The sequence below is a fragment of the Scatophagus argus genome, chromosome 23 (genome assembly GCF_020382885.2).
Source record: "Scatophagus argus isolate fScaArg1 chromosome 23, fScaArg1.pri, whole genome shotgun sequence".
NCBI lineage: Eukaryota > Metazoa > Chordata > Actinopteri > Scatophagidae > Scatophagus > Scatophagus argus.
In genome coordinates this window covers 6,223,933-6,245,861 of record NC_058515.1, presented here as the reverse complement: position 1 = coordinate 6,245,861, position 21,929 = coordinate 6,223,933, and the positions used below count along the sequence as shown (strand labels likewise).

At 42.2% G+C, this 21,929-nt stretch overlaps 1 protein-coding gene across 2 annotated transcripts in view; it reads right to left on the bottom strand.

The window, feature by feature from the left end:
• LOC124054262 (pyruvate carboxylase, mitochondrial-like) overlaps window positions 1–21,929 on the bottom strand; it is a 262,121-nt gene that overhangs the window by 54,468 nt on the left and 185,724 nt on the right. For both annotated transcript variants that reach the window (XM_046380027.1, XM_046380028.1), the window contains exons 13-14: window positions 3,813–3,957; window positions 2,839–2,928 (exon numbers count right to left, since the gene is read on the bottom strand). In XM_046380027.1, coding sequence (XP_046235983.1) covers window positions 2,839–2,928; window positions 3,813–3,957 — 235 coding nt within the window. The remainder of the gene's footprint in view (window positions 1–2,838; window positions 2,929–3,812; window positions 3,958–21,929) is intronic.

Here is a 21,929-nt window from a genome sequence, read left to right as displayed (position 1 = left end):
AAAAAAACATGCACTGTCAACAGTGAAAATATGAAATGAAACAGGTGCACAATTAAAAAGAATAGAAATGGGTAATTATTTAGAGATTAAGTGCATTTTTGCACAGGTTTTACATACTGTACTGCAAAATACCCTTCTAGTTTTAATCCTATGAATGGAAATACAGCGCACAACTGAGAGGAGGAAAGCACTCTGTCATTTTTATTAGTCATCCTTCCAAAAGCTAGCTCAGAGGCATCTGGTGATTAACCTCTAGATGTCCTCCATTAAATAAATCCAGACAATAATTGGAACAAGGTGTACCTCTACACCATAGATGAACCACCAGCAATCAGCCTTCAGAGGGAACGTTTTAGACTACAAATCCTAATTAGAAAATAATGGCCTTTGAGTACTTAATGGGTTCTGTCAGGACATCCTCGGCCTGTCTTTCAGGAGTACTTTTCCTCCCTTCTCTCCTCAGTGTTGAGGAACTCCTGAGAATAATTCCCCCCTCCCCATACTTCTTTGCTTTTCTTCTTATCTGTAAATGTGATGTTCTGAGATATGACAATGTCATTCTGATCTTTGCTCTTCTCTTTTTGTGGGTGGCACACTGTATATTAGTCCTTGCTACTCTCTTCCTCCTTCACTACATCTCCATGAATTTGTGCATCCATATCCTGGCTGCCACGGTGTGCACCTGACCGCTTTCTCTACGTATAGGGAATATACATTGGCCAAAGCGTCTCTCTTCTCCTTTAATAACCCCTTTCTCCTTCCATGCCCCTGGTCCCTCCCTCCACAGTGTGTGATAATACAGGCCTAATCCCTCTCTTCTCTCAATCCCTCCGTTGAATGAAAGAAAGGATATAAGCACATTACAAATCTCATTACTAGGCTTTAGGTACGCCTCTGTGCGTGCCTGTGCTGCATACAACTACCTCATCAGCTGCTTACAGTAGGTAAGTGTGCGTAAGTGTGTGTTTGTGTGTGTGGGAGGTAGTCTGCCTATAGAGTAACTTGCTCACTACAGTACATGCCTGTGCCACTTTGTACATAATTGTACACACGTATATGCATTTGTGTTCCCTTGATCAGAAGGACAGGCAATGATAGCTTTCAACATAAGATTTGCATAAGTAGACAAGTGGCGGGTAACCACGGAGAAACACTCCCTGGCACGCAGACGTACACAAACGCAGCAGATGATTCTGTCCTATTGCGCTCCATTCTGTTCCACTGTGCCTGGTTTATAGATGTCAGATTTGATTAGTTATGCCTGATTATGTTTCATATTATTCACATTATTTTGTGATAAATTCATGTTTACCGGGCACGCAGGGTTACGTGCTGAGGCAGTACAGGGTGCTGATAAACATGTCAGATTGATACAGCTGACTATTTTGTTGCTGTCAAAAGGAGCAGCTGCATAAATTCATGTCAGTGTGCATCCCTAACAAAATTAAACCTGGGAGCACAGTGGGAAAAGACAGAAATGCATCACTGCAAAATGGCCATAGACAGGCTGTGACATCAAGTCAGTTAACTGAAGTTTTACAAAGATTAGAATGCTTTTTCTCCCCCATATTCAATAGTAAAACTGAGCAACTACTGAACTATGAACTATTACTTCAAAATATGGATCAGACATGGATGGACCGATGGATTTCTCAGGGCTGATACAGTCTACAGGTAATCAAGGAAACTGTTGACCAACCGATATACATTTTCGGTAAAAATGAAAATCTTTGTGTCAAAATTCTGAAAAGGCCGTGGTGGAAAGAATGCTTCAATTTACACAAGGATTACATGGTCACTTTCAGGATTCCAAGTGTTGATATTGCTACTGCTCGTGACGTAACCAATCACATTATGTGTTATGGGTGGGATACTGAGAGAGACCACAGGACGTTGACTACGCACAGAGACAGGCGGCTTCGTCGGAGCCAAAGAAACTTATTTATTATTTATTTTATCTGCAGTCGGACAAACAAAAACCCTCTGCTTCCAGTAATCGCAAAAAATACTGGATTTTGGATCCAATAATCGGCGAGGGCGATGAACCATCTATCTTGACTTTAAAAGGAGTATTGAATCAATACTCCAGCCTTAAGTTAAATCTTTCAAAATTCACTAACACAGAATAGTCAGTGTACGAAAAAAACTCACACTGCCCAACTCCAGAGACTCCAACGAGCTCATCAAAGAGCTCAGCTTGGCTGTTGGCCTTTCCTGTGAGACTCCAAGGGTGCTGGTGCAGAGCAGGGCAAGAGGCACAGAACTTCAGCCTTCACAAACAATGAGCTGCACCCTCTCGCCGCCGTACTCACAGCTCAGCAGAGCACTCTGGGCCAAAACCCCTCTTCCTCCCCAAGTGCTGAAATGAGCCATTTACGAAGGCCTTTCCGCCTACAGCTATCAGACTGTTCGACAGCCCATTTGTCATTCGGTGGGTGCTTTTATCCAAAGTGCCCTACGGATTCACAAGTGTTTACATTTTTGGCATGGGTGCCCCCAGAGGAAATGAAATCCCTCACCTATGCAGTGGCGGTGCTTTGCTAAATTAGTCCAAATGTAATAAATGCAATAACGATGATGATGATTATGGTATCAGTCCATGACCTGTTCTAGCGACACAACACTTTTTAGCATAGTTTTATCAGTCGCCCTCCACACAGAACTGCGCTGTTAAAACATTACTGAAGCTCAGGTAAACAAACTGCTTATGTCGGTGTTAAGTCTAAAACTGCTCAATGGAAAAGACAACTTAGCAGCTGTGACTGGGTTAGTAGAATAATGTATGATGGAGGGTGAACTATGCACTGTGAAAGGCTGAGCTGCATTTGATTGACTTACCCATGGTGACAGGAGGGATGACAGGGTCTGTGGAGGAAGGTTTAGCCTTGACTGGGATGGGTGTGGTTGGTCCATTTACCATCACGTGACCTGAATACATGTGTAAAGATAGAGAAAAGAAGTGAGTAGAGACACAGACGGAAAAAGAAAGAAAAATCATTGAGTGTTATTATACAACATTGAGGCTAGTAAGAATAATGGTCGCATGTTTGTGTCTACATTTGTGAGTTATTCACTGCAGTTACCTACAAATCTTTAACGCCAATCCTCGAGCTCACTTGAATGAAGTGAATAATCACATCTTGAAATGTTCTTGTACAATTTCTCGGAAGCCTGTATGTTTGAAGCACAACACAGAGCTTCCCTCTGCTTTCCCCCTAAGGACTTGGTAGGAGGTTGAGATGATCTACCTCATACTTCTACTGTAAAACTACACTAATTCTATTCACACCATTCACATCTATGTGGAGTCCCAACACCACTGCTTTGATGAAACGCTATTAGTTTGAAGTTGTAAGCATCCATGAAAAACATTTGTGTTTCACCATTAGATCTGATGAAAGATAAAATTCTTCCCTTCTTTGATTATGCTATATACAGTACATGACATGAGGTTTGAATGTTTGACGTCACTGAAATTGCACTGTTCTATATAGTGTGTTACTTTCTCATCAAAAGCTCAGTGAGAGACTGTTAAACATGAAATGTTTAGCAGACAAGCTGCTGCTGAGCTATTAGCCTTGCAATCACTGTTTATTAAACACAAACCCATTTTTGTACTAAATATAACATTCAAGCCAACAACAGAGTGACCTTATTACTGAATGTAAGGCCACATCACTTCAGCTTCACAGCAGTTGATCAGTGATGTGGCTGATAAGCTTCCAAAGTATTAATTACACAGTGACTGAACCGACTGAAAGTTTGAATTTATTGAGTTGCTTTCCGCCTCTGCTGAGTGTTCACACACTGACCCAGGTAGTGCAGTAGTTTCTGGGCTCGGTTCTGAGTGGGCTTGAGGTTGAAGAGCTCCTGGTTCTCATCAATGAACTGCGTGTCCACGGTGGAGTGGAGGAACTGGTGGTTGGACAGAACATTCTGGAGGAACGGGATGTTGGTCTAGAGATGAAGAGACAGGTGGAGAGGAGGAGACTTTAATATGTTGTCTTTTTACACAAAGGCTTTGTTAAAAGAAAAAAAAAAAGCCAAAACTCACGTGCAAACTGAGGTAAATGCAACCACACACACACACACACACACAGCGGAGACAGCAATCACTCAGCTCGAGTCCTATTCTGCAACTTAATCACTTGAAAGAAAAGAAAGCACTTCTTTTGAGTCTCACATCCCACTTAAGAGCTCAGTGTTAAACAGACACTGCTGTGCACGCAAAGCTTTCCCACACAACACGCAAGGAGTGGCCTCACAAAAACTGCATTCAATTAACGGAGTATGCTAAACACTGCACAATCTCAGCTTCGAGAGACACGCACGCACACACACACACACGCAGGCGAGACAGAGGGAGAAAGTCAACTGTTGGAAGTAATTACTTCCCATTTCTATTTTGTTTTGTTTGTTTGTTTGCCTCAGAAGTATTATCACACCAATTAAACCTTCTAAATAAACAAAGACAGGAAGAACGAATGAGACAGAAGAGAGAGAAAAGAAACGTAATTGGAGTTAATTTCATTACTTGATTTGCTGCTGATTTTGTTGTTCACTGTAGTGTACACCCTGTTGTAACAATGTGGGTAGAAAGTGGGGGGGTTGGGAAACTGACAAGAAAGAAAGAAAAGCATAAATGGGAAGTGAGGGAGTGTTAGTTGGAGGGATTGAGTGAAACAAGGATATGTGAATTTCTTTTTTTCTTTTTTTGAGAGGAGTTAGATGTGTTTATGGCTATGTAATGTCCCCAAGAGAGTGTAGAAAGTGAGGGAATGTAAACTGTGTGAAAAGATTATTTCTTGAAGCATTCAAAGTGTCTTTGAATATGGCCTGAAATGTCAGAGTCTTTAGTGGAATTTAAAGGTGGGGGGAAAATAAATAAATAAATAAAAGAGCTACCACTCATAAGCCAGCATCCGAGTATCCATTCTCATTTAAAAATGCACGCAGTCAGGGCTCAGAGCCAAGCACCTCCTGGGGATTGGCTGTAAAGCAGTCCAGAAATGTATCTGGCAATATAGGCAGTCCATGAGTACACCTCTCCATCACACACACACACACACATATATATATATTTATATATATAAAGGCATGAGAATACAAAATGAATTTAAAGCATGCACACACACACACAAACTTTATAACTCACAGATGGACCGCATTTACAACCACAATTTGGGTGTTTAGCTGACAGTCAAGCCCAGAGTGACTTGAAATAATTGCTGCAACACAATCACTCAGGAATCCCATAATTGGGAGAAGGGAGCCCTGCAACAAATAAACCACACAGACACATACCTCATTACCAGCACTGAGAGAGGGAGAGATGTAGGAGAGATCAATGTGGTGGGGCGAATAACGAACATGTTGGTCATGCCAACAGAGAAATAAGATGTATGCAGCAATAATTGAAACAGAGAGAAAGTGGATGAGCCATTTACAGCTATGTTTTGTTTATTAGTAGTAGCAAGAAAAGAAAGAGATGACAGTGATGCATTTGAGGTGACTAATAAAAATCTTTGTCTTTCTCTGGCGGGAGGGAGTTCCAGCGGTGGAGGCTAGACATCTGCTTGGTGAACGTGTAGGACCAATAAATCACCTCCGATACTGAGACAAAACTGCGTACGTCGTTCCACGCATTCACATTCTCAGTGAGGAGAGAGCGTTTCATTTGCACGGGCAGGAAAAGCCAAACAAACAACACAAACAAAATGACACGGTATTCTCAGTCTCCTGCTACAGGGAGGAGAGCTGGAGAGGGATTCACACAGCAGTGCTGCACTGCCAAGCCTTGGGCTACAAACTGTGGACCGAAACAGAATGGGATTTCTGCCGAATGCTATAACTGCAAAATGACTTCTAAAACCTTTTGGACATCTTATTTTCTTCCTTTTGTAGCATCTGCCAACACAGTCATTAAAAAATATACTGCTGCCTCACATGCCCTTGCATTAGAAGAAAATAAGCAGCGATATGAAATCTGGATGTTGCCATATTGTATAGTTTAAGATCAAAATGAAATTTAATTTGAAGAAAGTCAAATGCAGACTGGCAAAGCAAGATAGTTAGGTTTGATTAAGCTTCATCAGTTCATAAAACACTAACAACACAAAAGAACCTGTGTATTTCATTACAACAGACAATGTAATAAAGTTTTTGTGACACATACTTATTTATTTTCTTGCTGATAGCCAGAAGACAGGACTGATACCATCATCCTGTCACCAGCAGCCGATTAGCTCAGCTTAGCACGAGTAGAAACCGGGAAACGGCTAGCGTGGCTCCGTCTACCAGTTAAAACATCTGCCAACTATCACCTCTAAAGTTAAATGGATTAACATGTTTTATGTCTTCAGTGTATTCTTTACAAAAATGACAAATGGTAAACATCCCTCTCATGTCTGTTACATATGGGGCTACAGGAGGTTACAGTAGCTTAGCGTAGCACAAAAATTGGAAACAGGAGGCAACAGCTAGCCTGGCTCCGCCCAAAGCGGATTTATTACCTTTCAACTAAGACAATTAAGCTTTTTCCCCCCGTTTCCAGACACTATGCTAGGCTAAGATAACCAGAAGCAGCATCATATTAAGGATACAGACATGAGAGTGGCAGCAAACTTGCAAGAAAGAAATAATCATATATACCAAAATGCTGAACTTAAATTTTAGCTGGTTGTTGTGTTTTGGAGCCACTAGGTGAGATATTGACGAGTGGGTGAAGAAGTATTTCATTTGTATCAGTTTACTGACAGCAAGTATCTTCCACACACCCACTGCCAGAAGGACACACGTAAAGGTCGAAAAGGAGCACAAAGAAGTCGAAAAGAGAGAGAGAAATAAAAGCAGAATATGTTCTTTTTAAAAAAAAAACAACAACAACATTTTTTACTGGCCTTGAGGCTTTTGATGTTTCACCGCACAACTTTGGAATTTTCCTTCATTTTTCAATGTTTGCTACCATCTTCATCTATAATTCACCTGTGTAAACAAACTTAATAAGCGAGCATAGAGGCCAACAAGCAATCAAATGTATAAATAAAAAAAATTGTGGAGCGGCAGAGACAGGGAATGAGAGGCGAATAACGCAAACAGCCAGTATTAATGAAAGATTCAAAAATAATGGAGGGGGAGAACAGACACCATTAATACACAGAGGTTTGTGCTTTTCCTCTCTGCTGTTCCAGATCAATGTGTTCATTATCAGGCTGCTCTGTATGCCTGTGGCTACCGCACACACACACACACACACACACAATAACACACTGAGTCCCTTTACTCTCTCCTGGTTTTACCCTAATGATGTGAAACACATACTCCAAAAAGCCCCACACACATTCTGGTCTCTCCCTTTTCAATGCTCAGTATGTCTTCTGCAGTGAGCTCACACACACACACAAATACAGAGGCCCTTCCTTGATTTGGATGCCCTGTAACAGCCGCTTGGCTACCGCTCTCAGAGCCATGCACGCAGCATGCCAACACACACACACACACACACACACACTTTCCTGCCAGTGATGACCGTGGCTCCCGCTCCCAAACGATTCTGCAGTTTGCTAACAGCAGCACATACGCACTCCTCTGTTTATATTAGTTTTAGTGGGAAAGTAACCACGTCTAAATGTGAATTATGTTCTCGCAGGCTATGCTTTGCATACACCCACGCTCTGTATGATAGTGAACAATTTCACTCACACACACACACACACACACACACACACACACACAGGGCTCAGTATCAGAAGTCATTGCCTCATTTTGTTGTGAAAGAAATCGCATGTAGCTTTTTTTATTTTTTCCAGTTCGGGCTAAACCCATTTTTATTCTCACAGTGCTTGAAAGGTGTGTTTTATTGCTACTCTGCTCGGAGTCAGTTGTTATCGCTCTTGTTGCAATCAGCTTTACTGGTGATTGCCAAAGCAACATAGTGAGGTAAGTACAGACGTCCTGGGCTGCAGGCTCGAGTGCAAATACAAGTCAGCTCAACATACCAGCACCTTGAAACACTTTGACTCTGGTTGCAGGGCATCTGCTGGTCTTAGGAAGCTAAAAGTTCTTCATTGTTATTCTAATTATTGTTATTATTTTATTTAACTTAAGAAAAAGCACATTGGCAAAGTGCTGAAATGTTAGCACTTCTCACAGTTTGTTTCTGCTTCGGATGGAGTGCCAAAGTTGTCATCCTACATCCCAATGTTGTTAATACAGACAGAATTTACACCTGACAGTAAAATGTAGTCTGGATATCTTGGAGGGAAAAAAAATATATCACCTCCTATTTTATGTATTTTTGCTGCCCACAATCTGTCTGCACTAGGATTCATCTTTGCAAACCAGGCGAGTGGGTGTGGTGAAAAAACAAACAGGTGTTACTGACCAAACTGCTCCTAGTTTTTCTGTGCATATAAAATTTTACAACTCTAAAGCAGCAGCTAACACTAACCATCATTTTCTCTTGTGTACTCCCATGTACTCTTTCAAGTTATGACCTCCTTTGTATCAGACCCACCATCTTCCCACACACTCTCGATTTCATATTATGATTTTTTTTCCACAACGAGACCTTTGGGCTGACTCTCGATTGAAAAAAAAAACAGATCCAGGTCAGGGTCAGGGTCAGGGTTAAAGGCTAGAGTTCTCTGGGGTCACAGCTCTCTCCAAATGTGATGTAAAAGCTGAACTCATGAAGACAGATGGCTCTGTTTTTGTGAGCCCTGCAGCACAGACTGGAGTCTTGTGAGCATTTTTAATATTACTACTTATTATTGCCTGGAATATGTATATATATATATATATTGTGTGAGCAGGCCTGTTGGTTCAAGATAAAATTGTGGAATAACTCACATTAAGACTTTTTGTAGTTTTGTGTGCACATAGATGTTTCTGTGACACCTGTTGCACAAAATCTGCGTATTTGTGACATGTGGAACAGATGACTTCAGACTGCTGTCAGTGTAGGATACATACTAACTATTGTGGATTACACAGCTTTTCTTTCTTTTTGACCACATTTTGGCTGGTCAGTAGAATAAAACCTTAAAACTCCACCAAACAAAATGAACAAAATATTATGATTGAAGTGGGCTAAGCTGTTAACCTGCAGTGAGCAGGAGGGTAGGGACAGTTCAAGATGCACTGTTGGACTGGCATCACCACAGTCTGTACCACACCTCTCCTCCCAATGTGGTGCAAAACGAGGCTTTAAGATAGAAATGGCAGTTTAGAGTTGTGTGGAGGTGAGCTCTGTGCTCGTATTGGCCAGCATCACAGGGCAAGTTGTGGACCATGTTGTGGGAGGCTAAATAAAAATCTGACTGCACACTACACGATAAAATGATCAATGGCCGCACCTGACTGCCCATTTTTATTCCAGATGCTGTACCTATGCTGGGTCATGCTGTTATCAGGCTGATATCATACAGTCTGAACCCAGAGACACAGGATGTCACTTTGCTCCTGCACTCACCTCACTGGCTCTACATTAGGTTTTAAATCTTGGCGATCGTCTAAAAAGCCATCAGTTGGTGAAATTCTATGATTCTTCTCTGTGTGTTGGCAAAGTGTCTCTGATCTACGGCTCACCTGGACCCAGACTCACCCACCAAAGGTTCTTTGTAAACAAGGCTGCTCTTTTGCCGCTCCTGGAAGAGATCAGGCCCTCAGCGTTTTCCTATCTTCAAATACAGACGACAGACCCGCCTCGTCAAACAGCATCGGTACTGACACCACTCTGGTCTAAATATATCATGTCTTTCTGTAGTTTGCACTTCCTGTGACCAGCACTTCCCTTCTCTCTCACATAAACACAATATACTTCATAAAGCCCTGAGAGAAAAAACAAAAAAAAAACCAAAAACAAAAAAGGGGTGCATTGGTGACAATACAGGAGCAGATTTTGAATTTGGATTTTAAGAGACTTCCAACAGTGCTCAGTATTACAAACAAATTCACAACACACACACCTGATCTTCGTCTCCAGTAGAAACACAAACACTGCCTCCCTCTGTCACACACACACACACACACAGCCTCCACGCTCCCTCAGTGATTAGGAGTTGAATAGGGGAGCTGTCAGGTCATTCGTCTTTTTTCTCCTCTCCTCCTCTGTCTCCGCTATCCCCATCCGTCATGGCTTAACCACCGGCCTGGACGCATAAACAAGATCGACACACGCACAACACACAGCCCGAGGAATGAACATACATAGACACACACACACACACACACTCTCTCTGGACATGTAGGAGACCTCTCAGAATCAGCTACAAATTTACTCAAGCAGACAAGACATACCCAAAATAAACACACGCACACTCTTTTTCGACAACTCAAAGGCAGCAGCAAGCAAGCGCACACAATCTTAAGCAAATATTTAGAACGTAACCGACTCTCAGGACACGATCAAACAAATCCTCAAAAACCACACAGTGGCACACATGTGGACGAAGGGCGAGAAAAATGGACACACAGATACAAACAGACTCAGCGTCCTGCTGTGGTCTTGGTTTTGATCTCAGCTGGATGATTTTGAGACAATCCACTGATTGGTTTCTTAAGTTGAAACACACAAGTTATGCCATGAATGAATTTGTTTCCACTCATGAGTTTCTCTACCTTTTAATAAAGAGGAAAAATGAAGGTAACCGACGACTATTCAGCCTTTTACATCCAACCTCAGTGGCCTCTGCAGCCGTGAAATACTTTCTACATGGTTTTTCTGCCAAAAGGAAAAGGAAAAGCAGTCTGTACTTGCTCTAACACACTCCTGTCTTACGCTGCCCCCCCCCCCCAATTACAGAGATAACAGATTCGTGCCTGACTATTTCATGGCTGCCCATAAAAATTAAATTTTGACTCAGTGTTTGACATTTGCCACGGGGCTTTTTCCTCACAGAAATAAATAAATTAAAAAAATCTGATTGGTGATCTCCTATCACAGCTCCATGGCAAAGCAATTTCCACCTTCCAGTTCGTCAGCGGAGTTGTGTCTAGAAATAATTCAGCTGTAAATAACCTAATAAGGTACGAGGGAATCTGCCAAAATATCAGCGAATAAATTGACAAAGGCAGTTTTGTGTACGTGTCTTCCATGCATCTGTGTGCCTGAGGTTTTATGAGACACAGCCGATGTTTAATCAGCCGTGAACCGTTATTTATTCCCAAAACACAGAAAAGAAAGAAACAGGAGGAGGAAGGAACATCTTTAAGCTTTGGATATGTCACACAGACTGAAAGTCGGTCATGGGAGAACGTTCTTATTATATTGCATCTGGTTGACTAGGACCACTGTCCATGGTGCTGAACTTCCCAGGCATCGCAGACAACAGACGTCTCTGGGCTGCTGAAAGCAATTCTGGGAAATGCAAGAAGGACACTAAAAAAACTAACCCTTTCATTTATTATGCAGTGTCTTTACCAGCAGGAGAGATACATTCACTGGGAGTCACAACTAATGTGTGAGGTGTTCTTCTTAAACTGTGTTACTCATCTGCTATCAGTTAAAAAAGCCCTTCTCAGGCTCTTTCAGGGACCCTGAGACGCAAGCTTATTAAAACAGATAACCACTTAGTGGTATTTTGGGAATCCTTAAGCATTAGGCCTGTGACGCATTAAACGACTCGTGATGCACTCCAGACCCACAGAGTGTGTCGTCTCAGACTCCGTTAGCAGGTGTCTGGTCTTAAAAAAGTGTTAAATATACTAATCATCTCACTCTTGGTATGTTGCCAAAGGGGACAGTCAGTACTGAGACCATATGTGATCCCGTACTGCGTTAAGACATCTGAACATACATTTTGGCATCTCATTTCTTAATTTTTGTTCTTAATCTTGACTTGTTATCTGTGAGTATCACCCCCCAAAAAACAAACAGGAACCACTGAACCAGGGCTCTTCCACACAGTTTTGAAATAGCATAAAGCAGCTGGGGATCTTCAACTTTTCTGAGCCCGAGGAAGAAATTAGGAATTCATAGGTTCACTCTGGGATGCCAGCTCAATAAAATCTATTACTACCCATTATATCACATGGACACACACCAGATGTGGGACTAAGACTTATTTGAGCCAAAATTACAGTATAAACTCATATTCTACAGTAACAACAGACCTGCTATACAGACTGCAGAGAGGAGCACATTTCAAGTTCCAAACTCTTGGCACTGTGACGAATTTAATATGGATATACATGCTGAATCATTTTAATCTACTATTTCAGATTACTGTCGGTGGAAACTTCAGGCATTGGGGTTTTGATCACGTCAGTGGATACTTGACCTGTCAAAAGTGAGACCTAATTTTTGTTTAAAGGTTGACGTGTAGTTTAATATCTTCTCCATCATGGGTTCAGCAGCAGGTAGTGCTATGAATGCTAACTCGCCAATAACAGTCACTGGTGTATTTATAATGAACAGACTCTCAGCGTGCTGAGATAGATTAAAGTTTTTGAAAATGTTTTTTTAACCCAGAAAGGAAATGTTAAATTTGTAGTCTTGCTGGGATTAACTACTTTTACAAAATGTACAAGAACTACTAGATGCAATGGACAAAGCATCCCTCAGCAGACTGCTTACCTTCGACATCAAATTACTTCTACGTGGTGACCTTCCCATTAATGGCTATGAGTCATGATGGGTCCTGGGTCATAGTTTAACAAGATTAAGTGCTATCATGTTTTTTGTAAAGAGCAGCATGTAGTGGTCGTGTAAAAAGACCACAAAAAGAAGCAGCACTGCAGGAAGAAGCTAGCAAAATAAACAGCATCAAGTGAACTACAACTTGTGACCCTAAAGTCCTGCAGAAATACAGCACACTTTGTCAACAAACCTTTATCAGTCTAATTAGTGCTGATGCAAAATATGCTGTATCACTTCCTCAACAACACATTTTCCTGTCCCGTTTAGGCTGACAGTGATGCAGAATGTTCTCCAACACTCTGTGTAAAAGATGTTTTCCCACAATAGAGTCGACTGGGGTGTTCATGATAACACAATAAACACAAAGACCTGGGTGAATATCATGATGAAAGCAAGCCAACAACAAACGAGGAAGGATCGTTTCTTGGAAAGCAGTTACAGAGCAAATACGGCTGGATTGATAGGATGACATAATTCAAAGAAAATTAGGCTGGACTTTTTTTTGCCTGTGCCAGCTTCTCATCATTCTCCCTGATGCAATAGCCCACATTTGATTGCACGCGCTGTGTAAAATTCAGCAATTAAGTATGTTGTTTTGTTTCTGATAAACATGTCTGATTTAATTTCGAACAAGATGTTTTCAAAGTTCTGCTCATATCCTTATGCTTAGTTTATTTTCTCACTGCATTAAAACAAACATCTACCAGATATGTCATTATTACCTGCAGGTTACTTTAGGTGACCGACTATGAGGGCACGCAAAACGGGATTCTGTGAGTCATGTTGCTTATTAAAGAGATCAAAGTAAAGCAGCGTCCCTCCCACATCGCATTCTGCAAGCTGTTGTGAATAATTCAATTCAACCAGTTTCCATTTACCGTCATGGTAATGGCCTAAGCCCATCAAAGTAATGCACCTCATCTAATGGAATACTGTCAGTAGTGAAAAGGTCATTCATCTAAGCATGCGCACTAATAAATATTGAGCAAAGATAGCCAGACTCCTGTCTAAAAAAAGCTAACCAAAATAAAAATGTTGACTCAACCAACAAGACCATATTCTATCTATGGCCCAGTGTGGTGTCTTTAATCCTAAAACATCCACACTGTCTATTTCCAGGGACTTGGGGAGCCCAGAACACCAAATGACTAATAGCCGCCTCTTATTTACAGAATGTGCTATAACTGTCTAGATTTTCTCAGCACAGAACATCATGCATTATTTATCTGAAAATTTTTAAAGCCTCATCATGGCTGCTTGTGATTTTCTAGTCAGTATTTATAGGTTTTCAAATTTGTTTTTTTGTTTTTAATGCTGTTTGATCAGGACTCCTGCTCCTCCTTCTGCCACTCTGTGTGCATGAGTGTGTGTGCGTGTGTTCTCTGCATGAGACAGGATAGACATGTAGACATGGATACAGCTCATGTGCGCTGACCGTGGTGCTGAGGTGGCTCTCTGGCGGCGGCAGCACCTCGCAAAGACCTTTTAAAAGCCTCGGTGGCGGGGGGGGAGTGCAAGTGTAACATGGCTACGTTCCATTTGGTTCTGCCAGTGAGCCAGCATGAGCTACACCAGGGCGCTGGCACATCCAAAGTGAATGCAGCTGTTTATTAACGTTATTAGTTACACCTACATTTAACAAGTCAAAATGTCCCACTGTGAGAAAGGTCTATTAGCTATGTTTACTCGCACAGACAATAATCCCATCACAATGTGATTATGGTGGTAATGTGACTGAGGTGGAGCAAATGTAAACAACATACTCTGATTCTGTTATTGCAATCATTCTCAGAGTCAGAATGAGCTTAAGCGCAACTATTTTTGTTGCTTTATTTATTTCATTCGATCACGTAAACACCTTAATCCAGCTATGACTCTCTCTTGAGGTTTTAACGGAATTCTGCAGCATGATGACACATGCCAAAGACCCCGAGTGAAGTCAAGCCAGTTTTATTTATACAGCCCCAAATCACAAATCACAGCAACACAGTGGGCTTTACAATTTGTACAGTGTGTGACATCCTTTGTCCTTTCAGACCCTCAATTCAAATGAGGAAAAACTAACTCCCTAATAACGGGGCTGGGAAGAAACCACAGCAAGGAAGAGCCACACAGGAGGGACTCTTCTCCCCAGTCTGCCCTTCCACTGCAAAAACAGACATTCTGTGCTTCAAGACCAATTTACAGAGTGACACATCTTTGTTTGGGGAAAACATCTTCGGACATGATCTGTATGGTAAAAGCAGAGTTTTACTGCAATGTCCAAACAAAAATGGCCACAGGGGTTCAAAAAAAGAGAAACTAATTAAATGAATGAAATAGTTCAATATGCAAGCTGTAAGAGAATATTCATTAGACTAGTTTTTTACTCATTAGCTGATGATCTGATAATTAAAGGCATATACATTTGTCAATGCACTCTTTCTGTTTGCAATGCAGACGCACACACACACACACCCCCTTGCATTTCTACCCAAACTAATGGCAAGAAAGTGCAGCTTATTTCAGGGGAAACAATCAGCAAACAAAATCTCATTTGCGACCTTTTCATTTGCGCATCCTAGCTTTGCATTTCGACATTTAACAGCCTTTTTCTAACAGCTCATTTGGACTCATTTGTAGCCCCACACCCAGAGAAAGCTTTATTACTTGCCTCTTATCGTTGTTTGTTATTTGCACTGTTGCAATTCTGACAGCATACAATGCATTAAAGCAAATCACAACATGTTGGAAACATTTGGCTTTTTTCCCTCCTGGCTAACCTACATATCCCTAACCTCTAACCTCTCTCTGTCTTGTGTCTTTACGTCTCAGAGTATTTGCCAAGGTTTTACACTTAAAGCTATATATACTTCACTAACTGCTGCCCATGGCTGGTAAAAGACTCAGCCGGCAGTAACTGGGAAAACATTTGGAGCCACCATTACTAATGCAGAGGTAATAAATAAAAACACAATGACATGCAAACTGCTCCAAGAGTAAAATTAGAAGGTGGGGTTGTGTGGCAGATGTGTGTGCGTGGTGTACTACCATGTGCGTCTGTCCTTGTCTCTCATTATCCACAGATTGAGACAAATAGAGGGGGATCTGCCCTTCGATCCAAACCTCCACACCGTTTACCCCTGACATCACGGCTGAGCAACTGTGTGCAAGCGTCTATGTGTGCGTGTTTCATTTAGCCTTGTGAGAGGGTGTGTGTCCAACTGCGTGGTGTGCGTGTCGTAATTTGTGTGACATTACTGTGTGTTTGTGTGAGCAATCATGCGATCGTGCCAATCCCTGCTCGTGTGCGTTTGTGTGTATATTATGTGTTAGCTGCAGATAGACAGTGTGAAATGTATGCTCCATGTGTGTCCATGTGTGAAGTTTGTGTGTAAATGGAGGCATTTGACACACTGGTGATTATGTGCCGTTTGTGTGCACAGGTGCGCACTCGGTGCATTTGAGTTTCGGTGTTGCCTATATTTAGCAAGTGTGCCTCACAAACTCACAGTGATTCACACACAGTAAATTTCCCCTCACTTGATTACAGACCAGTTGAATGACAGAAACAGAGGAGGGGTGGTTCATTTAGCGCAGCTTTTGTAATTCCAAGCAAAGATTTCAATTCTTCAAAGTCCACCATATTGTACAAAATGCCCCCCCCCAGTTTTCTCTTTATTTCCCTCTTTCTCTCTCGCACACACAGTTACGAACACATTGTTGTTGACGTGGACATGCTATTCAGCTGTTGTCAAGTCTCCATCTTTTGATTTAAGCTGCAAACCTTTTATGTCACACCTGTCAGTTTCCTGTTTTATGGCAGCAAACATTCATGGCAGGCAACATTCAGAAAATCACTGCTTCAGCTGTTTCCCTTCCACTCTTAAAAGTAGCCTAGAAATCTGTCAGCCATAGATATACATATACAGAATGACAGAATGAAATCTTTTGCAAATGATCTGTTGACGAACAATAATCATCCTTGCTTTGAGTTTGCTTAGAATCAGACAAAAATGCATTGTTTACATCCGTATTAACTTGTTCGCATTCTTTTATACCTTTTCGACATTTCTTTGCACATTATGGGCCACTTTTGGAATAATATAAAATCACGGGCAGGACTGTATATCATATCACTAGTGTACACATGCATGCATACATCCTAGTGCACGAGATAAACCAAATTGGGACCCACTCATGAAAGAAACTGCTCCATGGCGCTACTAGAGGTCAAAAGCTCCACTGGTCACCTTTAATTTTGGAATCTCAGCTTCAAAAGTGTTCACATCCCTTCTGCACATTTACCCGCTTCAAAGTCAGCACTTAAACCTCAGGTTCATCATTTAAATGTTGCGCACTGGAGTAAAGAGGAAGAAAGCGAGAATGTCTAAGGTAATGACCCTGTTAAACATAGACACTATATAGACAATCGTGTTGAGACATCTGATCATTACACCAACAGGGACTTTAATGACACTGCATTCTAAATACACAGAGAGCTTTGCAGTCATAACATTTTCAACTCTTTTGTGAAGTATTTCCACAAGATTTTGGAGTGTTTCTGTGGGGATTTTGCCCATTCATGCAGCAGAGCATTCGTGAGGTCAGAAACTGATGTTGGACCAAAAGGCCTGGCTCACAGTCTCTGTTCCAGTTCATCCCAAAGGTGTTGGGACACAGTCATGCTGGAATAGAAAAGGGCCTTCAGTAAATTGTTGCCACAAAGTTTGAGGCATAGCATTGTCCAAAATGTCTTGGTATTTTGGACAATTTTTGGGAAGCATTTCCCTTCACTGGAAGAAAGGGCCCAAGTCCAACTTCTGAAATACAATCCCATTACATACTTTTGTCTATATGGTGTATGTTTAAAGGAAACTCACTTCAAAACTTTATCAGAAAAAAAAAATTATATACTATCTGTCTGCTTGCAGCTGAGTGAGCTGTATAAATGTTCGCCTTTGTGGTTCTCCACATCACCAGTCAGTTCACCAGTGAACCAATTTGCAATGAAAAAAAGAAAAAAAAAATGACTCGATGGATTTGTTCAGGCCAGGGTCAGTAGGCCAACTCCCCTGCAACTGTTTCACTTTGAGGGCTAATTTGGCCTGACCAAACCAGCACAGGACTGCCCTCTTTCTGATTAAGTGCAGAATTACTTGAAATGAACTAAAAAACCATCCTGCCAATCTCTCTGCTTAGTTCTCAGTCCTGAGGAGAAAAAGTCTTTCTCCCTGTGCTTTCGCTTTAACATGACTGATCTGTGCTCACAGGAAATCTTCTAAGGACACAACGTCCTTGACCCAACATTTGTAAGGTTGCTTGTAATTTCTCTGATAAGAAATTCAATTATATCCACAGGTATATGAACTGTGAGCTGCCCTGAATTATACATGTAACATACAAACTAACAAGCCAGACAGTAATGAGATTTTTTCCTGACTGGTGAACTCACTTCATTCATCACCCAGCAGTGGGTCATGTTAGTTTATTTCATTGAGCAAGGTCACTCTCACTGACGAGAGGACTGGGTGCCAAACCACTAGAGGTTTGATTAATTGTGAATCAACGAGCCATAAAGCCTTGCGCTGTAAACGGGATACGATTGGGCCAAATGATATATCAAACTTCTCCTTGCTGGACCTTGCTTTGAGGGAGGTCTGGCTTACTCGGTTAAAAATACACTAGCCCACAGCAGCAGGGAAAGAAAAAACAAAAAAACATGGAGTGACAGTAAAGAGGGAGAAAGCAAGGGATAAAAATGTTTTAAGAAAGAAAAACAGAGATGCATGAAAAGTGGAATGAGAGGTAAATGCTTGACAGGAGGAGATAAATGGAGAAGGGGCACGGATTGAGAAATATTGACTAAATGGTGAAGTGACTGAAGGACAAAAATTGACTCCTGGGCAGAAACTGGGATACATGAAAAACCAATTCACCCAGAACTCAACCAAATCTCTATGGCAGCCATCATTTCTGTTTTGTTTTATTTTTAACCATCTTGCTTGTTTTTCATCTCTAGTGTGTGATTGTGTTGATAAAACCCGCATATGTGAATATTGGAAACGACTTAATTCCAACATGCAATATCTCTGACGTTATAGGTTCTGCTTGAGTGGTGGGACACCCACAGATGGTTTCCATTAAACAGCTATTTCCAGTAGCTATCGGCGCAGCGGGGAAATCAAGTGCTCGACCACCGTTTGAAGTCATATCAGCTACACTTGTTCCTATCGCCTTGCTATCGCTCCATCCACTCCTCCCCTCTATCCCTCCCCTAACTCCCCTCCCTCCCTCACTTATCTCCCTTATGCCCCCAGAGATCCTTGGCCTCCTCTCCACCTTTCTTCTCCTCACACGTCGCCGCTCATGTGCTCACTCGTAATCATCCTGCTTTACCCCCCCACCCGTCATCCTGGTCTGACCCAGAGCTGCCCGAGGCACGAAAAGCTCTGCTTCCCCTCATCACACCAACTGGTTTTTATCTCCTTCTCTCCCTCCATCTCCACCCCTCCATCAGTGGTGGAAGACATAGTCGGGCAAAATAAGTGCAACCCCGTTTGCAAAAAGGTTGAGACGTCGTATTTGCAAATATGCGCTTATTTTGAATTGGACGCCAACAACATGTTTCAGATAAACTGTGACAGAGACAACATAAGACTGGGAAAGTTGTGTGCTGCTCAGAAAACACCAAAGGTGTCATGATTGGGTATAAAAGGGCCATCATTTAGTCATTCACAAGCAAGGATGCCTTCAGGTTCACTGCTATGTTAAACACATGACTTATGATTGTGTATGTAAGTGTAGCCCCACATCCCCAAACCTTTCTGACATTGGAATTTTCTTGATGCAAACAAATTCCCTGAAAAGACCTCAACTGTTCTCTGTTAATCAGGTGCTTTCTTTTCAGTTATTTCAGTAAGTAAACTGAGTGAACAGTGTATTTGTTGGGGACTACTGTCGGCTGCACATTAACACACATGTGATAGATAGATAGATACTCTATTGATCCTGAGGGAAATTCAATATGTGGTGCCCTAAGTGAGTATTAACAGCATCGGGACGTTCATGTGGGAGTGATTACAAATAAACATGTTCATTGGTTTGGAGCAGCGGGTCACCTTGCTCAACAGTTTACCTTACTGATGTGTTTTTTAATAGTTTTGGACAACAATGGAGGTCTGTGTTACACAAGAATTAACTCTCTTAGGATTTTACTACAAGGGCAAAACTTGTTAGTAGGAGCAGGTCAGCTCTGATTTTGGTGTTTCTGTGGGATTTGCTGGCAGTAAGAAACATGAATACTAACAGCCTTAGCTTTTTCCATACAATTTAAACAGATTTTGAATTTTGCAGCTGTTCAAGGTGGAGCTTCCTGAGCTGCTTTATCTACTGCTTGCTAGTAAATTTAAAACAATTGTCATAAAAATGTCAATCAGATTGTACATGTGCAAAATCTGTACCTTGAATCTGTACATGAGTAAATGTACTTAATTACTTTCTATTACTGCCTGTAATCGTTATTCCTCCTCCATCTCCCCATCTTCTCTAAGTCCTGCACTGCACTGCATCCTCATTCTGCTCCTGCGTGATTCCATCCTTCTCTTTTCTTCCTTCCTCCTCTTCCTCCTCACACTCCTCCACCTCTCGACGGCCCCCCTTCATGTCTCTCTCTCTCTCTCTCTCTCTCTCTCTCTCCCTCTCAGTCTGATGCTTGACGCTGCTGGAGACGGATCACAGACCTCTCTTCTGCTCCTCGTCGGGAATCACACACGCTTCTCCACTAGGATCAGGGCACGAGTAAGCCACACGAAATAAAAAAAAAAGATAAAAAGAAATCAAGGAAAAAGGTTGCGTAGAAAATGCAGATGAATGGATAAATGAAGAGGAGAAGTGACTGAGTGGAGGCAGGACAAGCAAAGGAAAAAAAAAACTGGAGAAAACATCCCTGAAGGAGAAAGATTTCTAAAAATACAAGCCAGCTTACTCCCTGCATTCTGTTCTCTCTCTCTCTCTCTCTCTCTCTCACTCTCACTCCCTTCTTTTTTGCCGTGTCCCCTCCTTCATTCAGTACCTGTTCCATGGGATTAACATGACTTAAAATTCAATCAGCCTACAGCCTGACGGAAGAGCGACAGAGGCAGAGTGCTGCAGCTGTCGAGACCGAGCGAGGGGGACGACCAGCGGGAGGAGAGGAGGAGGAGGAAGAGGAAGAGGAGGAGGAGGGGGAGAGGTGGGAGATAGACAGTGAGCGATAGAGAGGAGAGAGAGATGGGTGTTTTTCCACGGAGCTGAGACAGAGAGCGAGCGGCGGAGACACGGAGATGTGACGGTTTGCAGGGGTTGCGGTGGAATGATCCGGAAAGGTTAGTAATTCCACCTTTTCATCAAGCAGAGGGGGGAAAAAAAGGAGTGGGGGGAGGCGAAAGGACGTGTCGAACATGAACGAACCCGAAGAAGAGTTGGATAATAGGACACCAAGTAGCTGTATTGTCTTTTTAAAGTAGCAAACTGAACAGTGGAGGAGGAGAAGCAGATAAACAGGAAAGGGAAAAAAAGGAATCAAGGATTTTTATTTGAATTCAGGAAGAAAAGAAAAAAAAACAGGCTGCATATGTAAGCTGCTGCACTAATGTACATACACACAGTAAAGAACACCCTCACAAAGACACACACACATACACAAACACGGAGTGAGTGCACAGCTGTAGAAAAAGATAACGAGATTGTCTTCTTAAAGGTGTCGGCTTTTGGAGTTTGATTGACAGGCTGGAGAGTGTTGGGAGGTGGCACTTTTGAACTGTTTGACATTCATGGTGCTGATCAATAGCCCAGTTGTTTCATTAGACTGTGTGTGCATGTGTGCGTGTTTGTGAGACTGGGAGAGGGAGAGAGAGAGAGAGAGAGAGAGAGAGAGAGAGAGAGAGAGAGAGAGAGAGAGAGAGAGAGAGAGAGAGAGAGAGAGGGAGAGAGAGATGTGCAGAGTATCACTGCATGACTACTTAGTGGATGTGTGCGTGGCGGTGGCAACGCCGGTGGTGTGTTCAAGCATGCATGAATGTGCTGCATGACCGTGTGTGCGTGTGCATCCGTGCTCCTGAGAGTGTGCGTGCGTGTGAGCAAGAGAGAGCCAATGCAGCCCACTGAGAGGCGTTAAGAGGGTCTCAGAACTATCGATTGTCTTTGACAGACAGGTGAGAGAGAGAGGGAGGGAGGCAGGGGTGAGGCAGAGGGGAGGGGAGCAAAGAAACTGAGGGGCGGCAGGGTGCGGAGGGGAATGGGTGATCGACAGCAGAAGTCGTTGAAAGAG